Source organism: Eleutherodactylus coqui, chromosome 4, assembly GCF_035609145.1.
Source record: "Eleutherodactylus coqui strain aEleCoq1 chromosome 4, aEleCoq1.hap1, whole genome shotgun sequence".
Lineage (NCBI taxonomy): Eukaryota > Metazoa > Chordata > Amphibia > Anura > Eleutherodactylidae > Eleutherodactylus > Eleutherodactylus coqui.
The window spans coordinates 290,190,428-290,204,324 of NC_089840.1; the positions used below are offsets into that span (position 1 = coordinate 290,190,428).

Consider the following 13,897-nt stretch of genomic DNA (forward strand, 5'->3'; position numbering starts at 1 on the left):
CAGTAGTAACACTATAGACAGATCCCAGTAACATTTCTGTAGCAGAAGTATAGGCAGACCCCTGTAACATGTAAGTGGCAGCAGTATAGGCAGACCCCTGTAACTTTCTTGTAGCAGAAGTATAGGCAGGCAGGCAGACCCTAGTAAAATTTCTGTAGTAATAGTATAGGCCAACCTCTGAAACACTGGGATACCATGAGCGTAGGCGAAGGCCGGAAAAATTAGTTGGATAAGAGTGTAGGCGTGGACCCCAAAAATTAGTGTACCAAGAGTACAAGTGTACCTCTGAAAAATTTATCAACCTAGAGGGCAGGTGAAACCCATAAACATTTTTTTAAAAATACAGCTCACTGTTGCTTAATTTGTAACAAAGCCTGGAGGCAGCCCTGTTGATAAAATTGGTTCATGTAACAGTTTCAATACTTTTGAAACTTAGAAAAATTGTAAAAACATTAGTAGATGTAGATGAGCCTTTTGGGCCACAGAAAAATTGGCCGTTCAGCGCGATGACATGTTGTTTCTGGAGGAGGAGTAGCAGGAGGAGGACTAATGTCAGAGACAGATTGGCAAAGATAAATGAGCCATTTTCCCGGTGATACAGAAGAGTGCTTTTATCTGCGGTTGCAGCGAAAATAATCTTTAGGTTCTGCTGCTCTCCGCTGGTGGAGAAGAGAAGTCTGGGGAAATCCAGGCTTTGCTCATCTTTATGAGTGTAAGCATGTCGGTACTGGCAGTTGATAGGCGGGTACGCTTGTCCGTGATGATTCCCCCAGCCGCACTAAACACCCTCTCTGACAAGACGCTAGCGGCAGGGCAAGCCAGCACCTCCAGGGCATACAGCGCTAGTTCGTGCCATGTGTCCATCTTTGACACCCAATAGTTGTATGGAGCTGAGGCATCATGGAACACGGTGGTACGATCGGCTACGTACTCCCTCACCATCTTTTTACAGTGCTCCCTCCAACTCAGCCTTGACTGGGGAGTGGTGACGCAGTCTTGCTGGGGAGCCATAAAGCTGGCAAAGGCCTTGGAGAGTGTTCCCCTGCCTGCTTGAACATGCTGCCTGATCTCCGCACCTCCCCTGCTACTTAGCCCTTGGAACTGCGCGCTCTGCCGCTAGCGCTGTCAGATGGGAAGTTTACCATCAGTTTGTCCTCCAGGGCCCTGTGGTATTGCATCACTCCCGAACCTCTTTCCTCTTCGGGAATGAGAGTGGAAAGGTTCTCCTTATACCGGGGCTCAAGAAGGGTGTACACCCAGTAATCCGTAGTGGCCAGAATGCGTTTAACGTGAGGGTCACGAAAAAGGCAGCCTAACATGAAGTCAGCCATATGTGGGAGGGTGCCAGTACGCAAGACATGGCTGTACTCACTAGGAAGATCACTTTCAGGATCCTTACACGCTGAACAAATGGGAGGCAAGCAGCATGGGTACCCTCTGCAGTGGGCCCAGCTGTCTCTTCCCCCTCCTCCTCCTCCAAAACATGCTGAGATATAGACATGAGGGTGCCCTGACTATCCAGCGACATACTGTCTTCCCCCATCTCCTGTTCCGATAGCAAAGCGCCAGCTTTTATGCTTTGCAGCGAACTTTTCAGCAGGCATAGCAGAGGAATGGTGACGCTAATGATTGCAGCATTGCCGCTCACCATCTGGGTAGACTCCTCAAAGTTTCCGAGTATGCGACAGATGTCTGCCATCCAGGCCCACTCCTCGGTAAAGAATTGGTGAGGCTGACTCCCACTACGCCGCCCATGTTAGAGTTGGTATTCCACTATTGCTCTACACTGCTCATAGAGCCTGGCCAACATGTGCAGCGTAGAATTCCACCATGTGGGCACATCGCACAACAGCCGGTGCTCTGGCAGATTAAACCGATGTTGCAGGGTCCGCAGGGTGGCAGCATCCGTGGTGGACTTGCAGAAATGTGCGCAGACGCGGCGCACCTTGCCGAGCAGGTCTGACAATTGCGGGTAGTTTTTCAGAAACCGCTGAACCACCAGATTGAAGACGTGGGCCAGGCATGGCACGTGTGTGAGGCTGCCGAGCCGCCATCAGGTTACGGCCGTTGTCACACACGACCATGCCCAGTTGGAGGCTCAGCGGCGAAAGCCAGAGGTCGGTCTGCTCAGTCAGACCCTGCAACAGCTCGGAGGCTATGTGCCTCTTGTCACCTAGGCTGAGTAGTTTTAGCACGGCCTGCTGACGCTTGCCCACTGCTGTGCTGCCGCGCCGCGCCACACCGACTGCTGGCGACGTGCTGCTCACATTTCTTAATTGAGAGGTAGAGGTTGCATAGGAGGAGGAGGAGGGGGAGGGTTTAGAGGAGGTGGCATAGACCGCCGCAGATACCCGAACCGAAGAAGGACCCGCTATTCTGGGTGTGGGTAGGACATGTGCGGTCCCAGGCTCTGACTCGGTACCAGCCTCCACCAAATTCACCCAGTGTGCTGTCAGGGAGATATAGTGGCCCTGCCCGCCAGTACTTGTCCATGTGTCCGTGGTTAAGTGGACCTTCCCAGTAACCGCGTTGCTGAGGGCACGATTGATGTTGCAGGTGACTATCATGTTTTTGAAAGCCTCTGTTTCCACAAGCCTGTACAGCAGCATCTCCAGGCTGATCAATTTCGCAATGTGCATGTTAAAAGCTTGAGCATGCGGGTGCGTGGCGGCATATTTGCGCTTGCGCTAGCGACAGCTGGATGCTGCACTGAGAGACATTGCTGGATGGGGCCGAGGACAGCAGAGGTGAGGGTGTGGGTGCAGGCCGGGAGGCGCTCGTGCCTGTGTCCTGAGAGGGGGGTTGGATCTGAGTGGCAGGTTGGGGCACAGGTGGAGAGGCAGTGCTGCGACCTGGAGGCGGTGAATGGCCTTCGTCCCACCTCGTGGGGTGCTTGGCATCATATGCCTGCGCATGCTGGTGGTGGTGAGGCTGGTACTGGTGGCTTCCCGGCTAATCTTGGCGCAACACAGTTTGCACACCACTGTTCGTCGGTCGTCCGTGCTCTCACTGAAAAACATCCACACCTTTGAAGACCTAGGCCTCTGCAGGGTGGCTTGGCACGAGGGGGTGCTTTGGGAAACAGTTGGGAGATTCTTCGCGCTGGCCCTGCCTCTACCCCTGGCCACCCCACTGCCTCTTCCAACCTGTCCTGCTGCTGCACTTGCCTCCCCCTCTGAAGACCTCTCCTCAGTTGGCTTAGCGAAGCAGGTGGGGTCAGTCACCTCAGCGGCTCTTCCTCCGAATCCTCTGTGCGCTCCTCCCTCGGACTTACTGCCCTTACTACTACCTCACAGATAGACAACTGTGTCTCATCGTCATCGTCCTCCTCACCCACTGAAAGCTCTTAAGACAGTTGCCGGAAGTCTCCAGCCTCATCACCCGGACCCTGGGAACTTTCCAAAGGTTGGGCATCGGTCACGACAAACTCCTCAGGTGGGAGAGGAACCATTTTTTCCAATCAAGGCAGGGGCCCGAGAACAGTTCCTGGGAGTCTGTCTGCTCATCAGAATGTGTCATTTTCATGGAGTGAGGAGGCTGGGAGGAAGGAGGAGCAGCAGCGAGAGGATTCAGAGTTGCAGCAGTGGACGGCGTAGAAGACTGGGTGGTCGATACATTGCTGGATGCATTTTCTGCCATCCACGACAGGACCTGCTCACACTGTTCATTTTGTAATAAAGGTCTACCACGTGGACCCATAAATTGTGATATGAAGCTGGGGACCCCAGAAACTTGCCTCTCTCTTAATCCCGCATCAGCCCGCTCCGATTCACCTGGACCAGGAACTCGGCCTGTGCCCACACCCTCACTTGGACCTCCACGTCCTCGCCCGCGTCCATGGCCACGTCCCCTAGGCCTACCCCTACCCCTCAGCATGGTGTATTACCAATAGAGCAGACACAGAGCGGTCTGAATAATTATGCAGTTATTTGCCTGCACTTGGAGGGTCACAGCGGTTATGTTACGCACACTGCAGTCCGAAAAATGTATACGCTAGGCTGCAAAAAGGCCTAGCTGGGTAATAGTGAGCCACTACAACAGTAATGCACACGCTCATAGGTAGCCCTAAGGATGAGTGTTTTTTCAGTTCTTTTTAAAAAAAACCCAGCAGCCTAGATAGCGTGTATATTTCTTTCCCTCTATCAGCGGCTGTGGGCGTACCCTGTGTGTGAAGTTGACGGGACGCACAGAGCGGTGTAAAAAATTAGGCAATTTTTGGTCTTAACTTGGATGGTCACAGTGGTTATGTAACGCACACTGTAGGCCGAAAAAATTATATGCTGGGCTGCAGAAAATCCTAGCTGGCTAATAGTGAGCCACTACAACAGTAATGCACGCGCTCACAGGTAGCCCTAAGGAGGAGCTTTTTTGGGGTACTTGTTGACAGGATTCTACACTACCACTGTCCCTGCCTGACCAGTACTGCCCTTATACTCTGTATAATTGGCTGCAGACTGAGAACGCAATAGTCTGCAGAGCCCAAGATGAAAAAAAAAAAAGTGCAAAACTGCTCCCAGCAGCCACAACAGTAATGCACACGGTCAGAGGTAGCCCTAAGAAGGACCATTGGGGTACTTGTTGACAGGATTGTACACTACCACTGTCCCTGCCTGACCAGTACTGCCCCTATACTCTGTATAATTGGCTGCAGACTGACAACGCAATAGTCTGCTTAGCCCAAGATGAAAACAAAAAAATTGTGCAAAACTGCTCCTAGCAACCACAACAGTAATGCACACGGTCAGATGTGGCCCTTAGAAGGATCGTTGGGGTTCTTGAAGACGCTAACACTCTCCCTATAGCAGCAGCAGCACTCTCCCTAATCTCTGCCAGCGTGTGTCTGAGGCGAGCCGCGGGCGGGACTGCTTTAATTACTCGGCGGTCACTTGATCTCGCCAGCCACTCACTGCAGGGGAGTGGGATAGGGCTGGAACGTCACAGGAGGAAGTTGTAATGCCTTCCCTGCATGTCTATTAGCCAGAAAATGGCGCAAAACATGCAGGGAAGGAAATGGAATTGACTCGAGTACCGCGTGGTGTTCGTCTCGAGTAACGAGCATCTCGAGTACCCTAATACTCGAGCGAGCATCAAGCTCGGACAAGTACGTTCGCTTATTTCTATTAAAATCACAAATTCAGACTAAAGAATTTTTTTTCAGGGATCAGCACATCAAGGACGGGCTGCTCTGCAGCATGGAAAGCAAATTATGGTTTAAAATTGGATGCAAACTATTCCTACAGGTGTCTCAACCTTTGTTGATTACTTTTAAACCCTCTGATCCTATATTACCAGTGTTGAAACAGACTGCTCTAAGGAAGGACTTGCAGTTTTTCTTCTCAACACAGAGCACATTGCTATAATAATGGCAAGAAAAAGGCACTTAACCAAAGAAGACAGACAATAGAGATGAGCGAACGTACTCGGATAAGCACTACTTGTCCGAGTAATGTGCTTTATCCGAGTATCGCTGTGCTCGTCTTGAAAGATTCGGGGAGCGCCGCGGAGCGGGGAGCTGCAGGGGAGAGCGGGGAGGAACGGAGGGGAGATCTTTCTCTCCTTCTCTCCCGCCCGCTCTCCCCTGCTCCCCGCCGCAACTCACCTGTCAGCAGCGGTGCTCCCCGAATCTTTCAAGCCGAGCACAGCGATACTCGGATAAAGCACATTACTCGGACGAGTAGTGCTTATCCGAGTACGTTCGCTCATCTCTAACAGACAATTATCTGCAAGTCGGACAAGACGAGTATCAGTAAGAAAGCCAGTGCTAAGATTGAAAAAGAAAAGAGTTGCCTGGGCCAGGAAGCACTTCCAGTGGACTACTGCAAATGGAAGAAAGTATTATGGACCCATGAATCAAAATGTGATATCTTCAGATGGATTTGCTTGGTTGACCACAAATTGGAATCACCATCATTTAACCTAGAAAGAACTTTCATAGATCAAGGACAATACCTCCTTTGGACCAGTAATAACTAGAGATGAGCGAGTGCACTCATCCGAGCTTGATGCTCATTCAAGCATTAGGGTACTCGAGATGCTCGTTACTCGAGACGAGCACCACGCGGTACTCGAGTCAATTCCATTTCCTTCCCTGCATGTTTATTGCCATTTTCTAGGCAATAAACATGCGGAGGAGGCATTACCACTTCCTGCTGTGACGTGCCAGCCTTATCCCACCCACCAGCAGTGAGTGGCTGGCGAGATCAGGTGACCGCCGAGTACTTAAACTGGTCCCGCTCGTGGCTCACCTCAGACACATGCTGGCAGAGGTTAGGGAAAGTGCTGCTGCTGATATAGGGAAAGTGTTAGCGTAGGTCCTGTCTTCAAGAACCCCAATGGTCCTTCTTAGGGCTACTCCTCATCGTGTGTATTACAGTTGTTGCTGGCTGGGAGCAGTAGTGCACCAATTTTTTTTTAAGCATCCAGGGCTGTGCAGGCCATTTCAGCTATAGTGTTCTCGGTCTGCAGTGCATTAGGTAGAGTTTAGGGACAGAGCTGCTTATATAGGGAAAGTTTTACAGTCGTGATCCTCTCTACAAGAACCCCAACGGTCCTTTTTAGGGCTACTTCTCACAGTGTGCATTATAGTTGTGTCTGGCTGGGAGCAGTAGTGCATCATTTTTTTTATTGTGCATCTAGGCCTGTTCCCAGCCTTTAACTTATAGCTTTCTCCGGCTGCAGTGCATTACACCAAGGTCTCACCACGAAACAGTATTGTAATATTTCCGGGGCCACTGCAAACTATTTCAGCTCTGCCGCTGTGCAGAGCGTCTCACAATACCCTTTCCTTGGTGGGGTTGAGATAGCCGCAGTTACCAGCACTGCCCACTGGCTTTAGAGTCTTCTCCCACTCCATACAGCCTCTCTTATCTACAAGTCTCTGTGAGCAGTAAATTACCCCTAGGTATCAGCGCAAGACAGCGAGTTAATTTTTTCAAGTCACAGCATAGAACCTCCGCTATCTACAAGTCTCTGTGTGCGGAGAATTAGCCACAGCTGTCAGTGCTGTACAGTGGGGTAATTTATTTGGGCCCTGCTCTATACTTAAACCATGATGAGGAGTAGGGGTAAGGGTCGAGGACATGGACGTGGATGCGGGCATCCAAGTGAGGATGTGGGCACAGGCCGAGTTCCTGGCCGGTGTAAATTACAGCCGGATGTTGAGGGATTAGGAGAGAGGCAAGTTTCTGGGATCCCCAGATTCATATCACAATTTGCGGGTCCACGTGGTAGACATTTATTACAAACAGAGCAGTGTGAGCAGGTCCTGTCGTGGATGGCAGAAAATGTGTCCAGCAATGTATCGACCACCCAGTCTTCTACGCAGTCCCCTATTCCCAGCCTAGGGACTGCAACTCTGAATCCTCTGGTTGCTCTTCCTTCCTCCCAGCCTCCTCACTCCATGAAAATGACAGATTCTGATGAGCAGGCAGACTCCCAGGAACTGTTCTCGAGTCCCTGCCCTGAGTGGGGAAAAACGGTTCCTCTCTCACCTGAGGAGTTTGTTGTGACCGATGCCCAACCTTTGGAAAGTACACCGTGCAGAGGGCTAGGTGTTCAAAGGTGTGGATGTTTTTTAGTGAGAGCACAGATGACCGATGAACTGTGGTGTGCAACCTGTGCCGCACCAAGATCAGCCGGTGAACCACCACTACCAGCCTCACCACCACCAGCATGAGCAGGCATATGATGGCCAAGCACCCCACAAGGTGGGAAGAAGGCCATTCACTGCCTCTGGGTCACACCACTGCCTCTTCTCCTGTGCCACAACCTGGCACACAGATCCAATCCACCTCCCAGGGCGCAGGCTCGAGCACCTCCCGGCCTGCACCCACACCCTCACCTCCACGGTCCTCCACTCCATCCAGCAATGTCTCTCAGCGCAGCGTCCAGCTGTCACTAACACAAGCGTTGGAGCTAAAGCAGAAATACCCCGCCACCCACCTGCATGCACAAGCTTTAAACGTGCACATTGCCAAATTAATCAGCCTGGAGATGCTGCCACACAGGCTTGTGGAAACGGAGGCTTTCAAAAACATGATGGCAGTGGAAGTCAGCGATGACCAAGCGTCAGCAAGCTGTGCTGAAACTAATGAGGTTAGGTGACAAGAGGCACATGGCCCCCAAGCTGTTGCAGGGTCTGACTGAGCAGACCGACCTCTGTCTTTTGCCGCTGAGCCTCCAACCAGGCATGGTCGTGTGTGACAACGGCCGTAACCTCGTGGCGGCTCTGCAGCTTGGCAGCCTCACACACGTTCCATGCCTGGGCCACGTCTTCAATCTGGTGGTTCAGCGCTTTCTGAAAAACTACCCCCACTTGTCTGACCTGCTCGGCAAGGTGCGCCGCGTCTGCGCACATTTCTGCAAGTCCACCATGGACGCTGCCACCCTGAGGACCCTGCAATGTCGGTTTCAGCTGCCAGAGCATCGGCTGCTGTGCGACGTGCCCACACGCTGGAATTCTACGCTGCACATGTTGGCCAGGCTGTACGAGCAGTGTAGAGCAATAGTGGAATACCAGCTGCAACATGGGCGACAGAGTGGTAGTCAGCCTCCGCAATTCTTTACTGAGGAGTGCGCATGGAGATGATCCTCGGAAACTTTGAGGAGTCTACCCAGATGGTGAGCGGCGATGCAGCCATCATTAGCATTACCACCCCACTGCTTTGCCTGCTGAGAAGTTCGCTGCTAAGCATAAATGCCGACGCTTTGCGGTTGGAACAGGAGATGGGGGATGACAGTATGTCACTTGATGGCCAGACCACCCTCATGTCTGTATCTCAATGCATTTTAGAGGGGGAGGAGGAGGGCGAGGGGGGGCGACTGCTAGCCACACTGCAGAGGAGCAACCCATGCTGCTTGCTTCTCATCTGTGCAGCGTGTATGGGCTGAAGAGGAGGAGGAGGATCCTGAAAGTCATCTTCCTAGTGAGGACAGCGATGTATTGCGTACTGGGACCCTGGCACACATGACTGACTTCATGTTAAGCTGTCTTTCCTGTGATCCTCGGGTTAGACGCATTTTGGCCAACACGGATTACTGGGTGTACATTCTTCTTGACCCATGGTATAAGGAGAACCTTTCCACTCTCATTCCCGAAGAGGAAAGTGGTACAAGAATAATGCAATACCACAGGGCCCTGGTGGAAAAAGTGATGCTCAAGTTCCCATTTGACAGAGCTAGTGGCAGAAGACACGGTTCCGAGGGCCAAGTAGCAGGGGAGGCGTGGGGATCAGGCAGCATGTCCAGCGCAGGCAGGGGAACACCAAGACCTTTGCCAGTTTTATGGCTCCTCAGATGACTGTGTCACGACTCCCCAGTGAAGGCTGAGTCGGAGGGAGCACTGTTAAAAGATGGTGAGGGAGCACGTAGCCAATTCTACCACCGTCCTCTGTGATGCCTCTGCTCCATACAAATATTGGGTGTCAAAGCTGGACACGTGGCAGAAACTTGCACTGTACGCCCTAGAGGTGCTGGACTGCCCTGCCGCTAGCGTTTTGTCAGAGAGGGTGTTTAGTGCAGCTCGGGGAATCATCGCGGATAAGCATACCCGCCTGTCAGCTGCCAGCGCCGACAGGCTTACACTCATAAAGATGAACAAAGGCTGGATTTCCCCAGACTTCTCTTCTCAACTGGCAGAAAACAGCAAAACCTTATGATTCTTTTCGCTGCAACAGGAGAAAAATGCATTCTCTATCACCACAAAAAATGGGGGAATTAGCTTTGTCAATCACTCTCGGATATTATTACTCCTCCTACTACTAGTCCTCCTCCTAAAACAGCATGTCATAACGCTGAACTGCCAATTTTTCAGCGGCCCAAAAGGCTCTGTTTTAAATTGTTTTTACAATTTTTAAAAGTTTAAAAAGTTTTTATACTTTAACTGAAACCAATTTTTTCGGAGGCCTGCCTCCAGGTTCTGTTACAAATTAAGCAACAGCGAGCTGTATCTTTAAAAAAGGTTTTTGGGTTTCACCTGCCCTCGCAATTGAGCAATTTTTCAGGGGTACACTTGTACTCTTAGTACACCAATTTTTCAGGCCATTGCCTAGACTGTTATCTAACTAATTTTTCCGGCCTTCGTCTACACTTTTGGTAACCAAATTTTTTCAGGTTTCGTCTATACTCTTGGTACACCTATATTTCAGGGGTTTGCCTACAATCTTGCTACAGAAATGTTACAGGGGTCCTCCTATACACTTGCTACTGAAAGGTTTGAGGGGTTCACCTATACTCTTGCTACAGTAATGTTACTAGGGTCCGCCTACACACTTGCTACTGAAAGGTTTAAGGGGTTCACCTATACTCTTGTAACAGAAAAGTTTCATTGGTCCGCCTATGCTGTGGGTGCACAAAGGATTCCCATTGCGGTGTTCAGCTGCCTGACACATACACAGAATGAATTGTGTGGGGACACATGAATTTTTCATAGCTATTTAACTCACACACTTTGGGTCACACAAGGTGGAGGCTGGGACCGAGCCTGACCCAGGGCCCGTCCACACAGAGTATTGCGGGTCCTACCTCGGTCATGGTTTCTCGGGCTTATTATGCAACCTCCTCCTCCTGCTTGGGGTCTGGGGATCAGCGTAACCACAGTTATCCGAGATACTGGATTGGAGCATTAACAGGAAGCGTTTGTGATTTCATGAGACTTTCACAGGGTCACTGTATACCTGTGGTGGCTACTTTTGCGAAACCTTCTGCTTCAAACCAATCTTTGGAGTTAGTATGTGCTGCTGCATTGTGGAGATGTGTAGAAGTGCTGGCACCTGAGTCCCCTTTATGCCCACGTTTGTGGCTCCTGACAATTTTGTGACAGAGGTGGCACAGGATTGGAATGATGATCGTACGTTAATTTATCATCAGCATTGTGAGCTATTGCCCACACTTTCAAAGAGGGTCGCTGCCTGGCCCTGCCAACCCTCTGCAGTGTGTGTCTCCAGCTCCTCCTCATCCAGGACGCACTTATAAATCGACATGAGTGTGGTGTGGCTATGAAGCGAGCCTGTGGCATGAGGTCAGCTGAACGATGTGCAGGGAAAGTTTTGTGTGCGCTGTGGACACAGGGTTGTGCGGGGGGGTTGGACAGCAATGCCAGCATGTAACCTGGGAGAGAAGGCGGCGGTGTCACCCGCAGGTAGTGATTATCCTTGGTTGTAGCTAGTGTGGTGCTTAGCCAAGATGTGCCAGCGCGTGTGCCTTGCTAATGAGGGTCTGTCCCTAGTAAATAGTTAGGGGGGTGTCTGCCAGGCTCTTGCCCCCATTTTGGCTTAATAGTGGGACCTGAGAGCCTGAGATGCAGCCCTGCATGCTGCCCCCGCCATTCCCTATCCATTTCTGTGGTGTTTCGATGACATTCTGATGTTTTCAGGAGTTTCTCAAATCATCCCCTATGTGGAGCATCGGTCCCATACAAATATGCTCAAGTCGCCCATTGACTCCCATGGGGTTTGTTACTTGAAACGAGCTCTCGAGCATTATGAAAAGTTTGACTCGAGTACCGAGCACCCGAGCATTTTGGTGCTCGCTCATCTCTAGTAATAACTCATTATGTAGAACACAAGCACTGAGCCCAATTACACAAGGCACAATCAAAGTTCTATGCTCCATTAGGTCAGAAGGGATTGACCACATAAACTGGCACTGATGACATCTGCATCTTTAGTTCCCTCTATCTTGGCTAACAAACTACTGAAAGCAGTGAACCCATGAACAAAACTCAATTCCTTGGGGCCAAGATTCCTAACTTATCTCACACTGAGTCACTGTTATTACCTTGTTTTCCTGATAATAAGCCCTACCTCAATAATAACATATATCCCGATTTTCAGGAGAAGGCTTGAAATATAGGCTAAATGTAAAAAAAAATAAATACTGAACTAGCAGCCGGCGTTCGGGTCACTCTCGCTGGGCTGCGGCACTGCTGCAGGCTTCCATGTCCTCCGGCACGCTGACAGAGCAGCTCTTGCTGGTAGCGGGGCTTGAATACCCCGCTTCCAGCAAGCTATTGCTCTGATTGGTTAATCCAACACTGCGTCAACTGATGAAAGTCGGCGCTGGATTAACCAAACACAGCCATTCAATGAATGGCTGTGATTGGTTAATCAAGCGCCTGCTCTCATTGGCTGAGCCATAGTGCTTGTGAGACAATCACAGTACTTGCTTGCTGGAGGCGGGGTATTTAAATCCCTGTCACCAAAAGGAGAGTTCTGTGTGAACACTGAGGACACTGCAGCCTGCCGCATCGCCACCGGAGATCTGCAGCTCTAGGGACCTAGACGCCACCGACCAGGGGAGAATAAGCCCTCTCTTTCCCCCCCCAAAAAAATAAATATTGCACTGCTGCTATGCAACCTTTGCTGACTGAGAAGTACGGCCCAGGGGATTCACAATAATGTTTTATGTACTCGAGATAAGTAGCTGCAATTCCTGTCACACTTAATGAATATAAAGGGGTATTAAGCGCATTAATGCTTAACTATCTTCATTTAGCTATTTACTGAGTGTCCACTTACAAAATCCTGTGATTCTAGGATCGTGCTTGCCATAAAAAATGAGATTGTTCAAAAAATGTGATATCTTTGCTACATCATGCAGGGTTTTTGTATCATCAGGGTTCATACCATCAAGTATATAACCAACACCAACTGTCAAACATGAAGGAAGAGGTATGATGGAGTTTGATATGCCATGCAGTACCCTCTGGTGTTCATCTACTTGGTCGGGGCTTTATATAAATGATACCAAACATACTTCTAGGATATGCCAGAACTACTTAAGAAGATAAAAGGAACCCAGTAGGCTACAAAGAATAGAATGGCCTGCAGGGTCTCGAGACTTAAACCACATTGAGCTTGTTTGGGGTGAACTGGACAGAAGGGTGAAAGCAAAGAAATTGACAAGTGCAGCACATTTGTGGGAACTTCTGCAACAACGTTGGGAAGACATTTAAGTATCTGTAATTTTATAAAGAATGCCTCAATGGTGGAAAACAACATCTTATGGGTGAGCGCATTATTTTGTGATTTTGAATACATTGAAATAAGATTCTTGAAATGGAATACCTCTTTAATGTAATTGGTTTTGATGTAATACAATAGATATAATAAGGTCACAATGTAATACAAAAGAACAGTTTTATATAATATCTTAAACTTACCGGTTGTTTTTTAACTTCCAAGTTCTGATCCATTGTTACCATACGGATATTAACTGAGGGAGCAGATGAGAAGTGTGTCAGGTATGTATGACATGTTACAGAGCATTATCGAAAAACGAACGTTTAATATCGTGTTAGCCAGCAGAACAAAATGTGATTGTTCTCAGTAAGGCCTCATGTCCGCGGCACATGCAGATTTCCACAGCGGAAGACCTACGAGTCAGTTGGGAAATGATTTTTAAATGTTTGACGGCGATCGTGGATACCATTTTTTAATTTTTTTTTGTGAAAATGTATGCAGATGCGCCGTGGATCATCTGCGTGGGAAAAAATCGCAAGCCCAAAGTGATTGCCTTCCCCCTCCTCACTTTCGTAGGGATTAATAGAGCCAATCGGGGCAGAATCCGCAGTAAAATGGAGCATGGTGTGATTTCTTTTCCACACATGGCATCCGCAAATTAAATCTGCATGTGTTTAATTGAGGTGTGGACATCCCATGCTTCCCTACGACCAGCTTGAACTGCCGATCTTCCATGCAGATTCCGCAAATCAAATCCGCCTGTGGACAATATAATATATCTCTAGTCCCTCCTCCCCTGTATATAGTATAATGTATATCTAGTCGCTCCTCCCCTGTAGCTATAGTCCGTCACTGACTGATTTGCCACAAATTCTCTATCTTTCTTGTGACGAACAAACTTAAAATCTGGCACGTCCATTCTTTAGATACTAAATAGG

At 49.5% G+C, this 13,897-nt stretch overlaps 1 protein-coding gene across 1 annotated transcript in view; it reads right to left on the reverse strand.

Moving 5' to 3' along the window:
• The window catches only part of LOC136626754 (alpha-2-macroglobulin-like protein 1), a 194,995-nt gene that overhangs the window by 163,457 nt on the left and 17,641 nt on the right, over window positions 1-13,897 (reverse strand). The window contains exon 4 of the mRNA XM_066601760.1: window positions 13,160-13,212. Within this exon, the coding sequence (XP_066457857.1) occupies window positions 13,160-13,212 (53 nt within the window). The remainder of the gene's footprint in view (window positions 1-13,159; window positions 13,213-13,897) is intronic.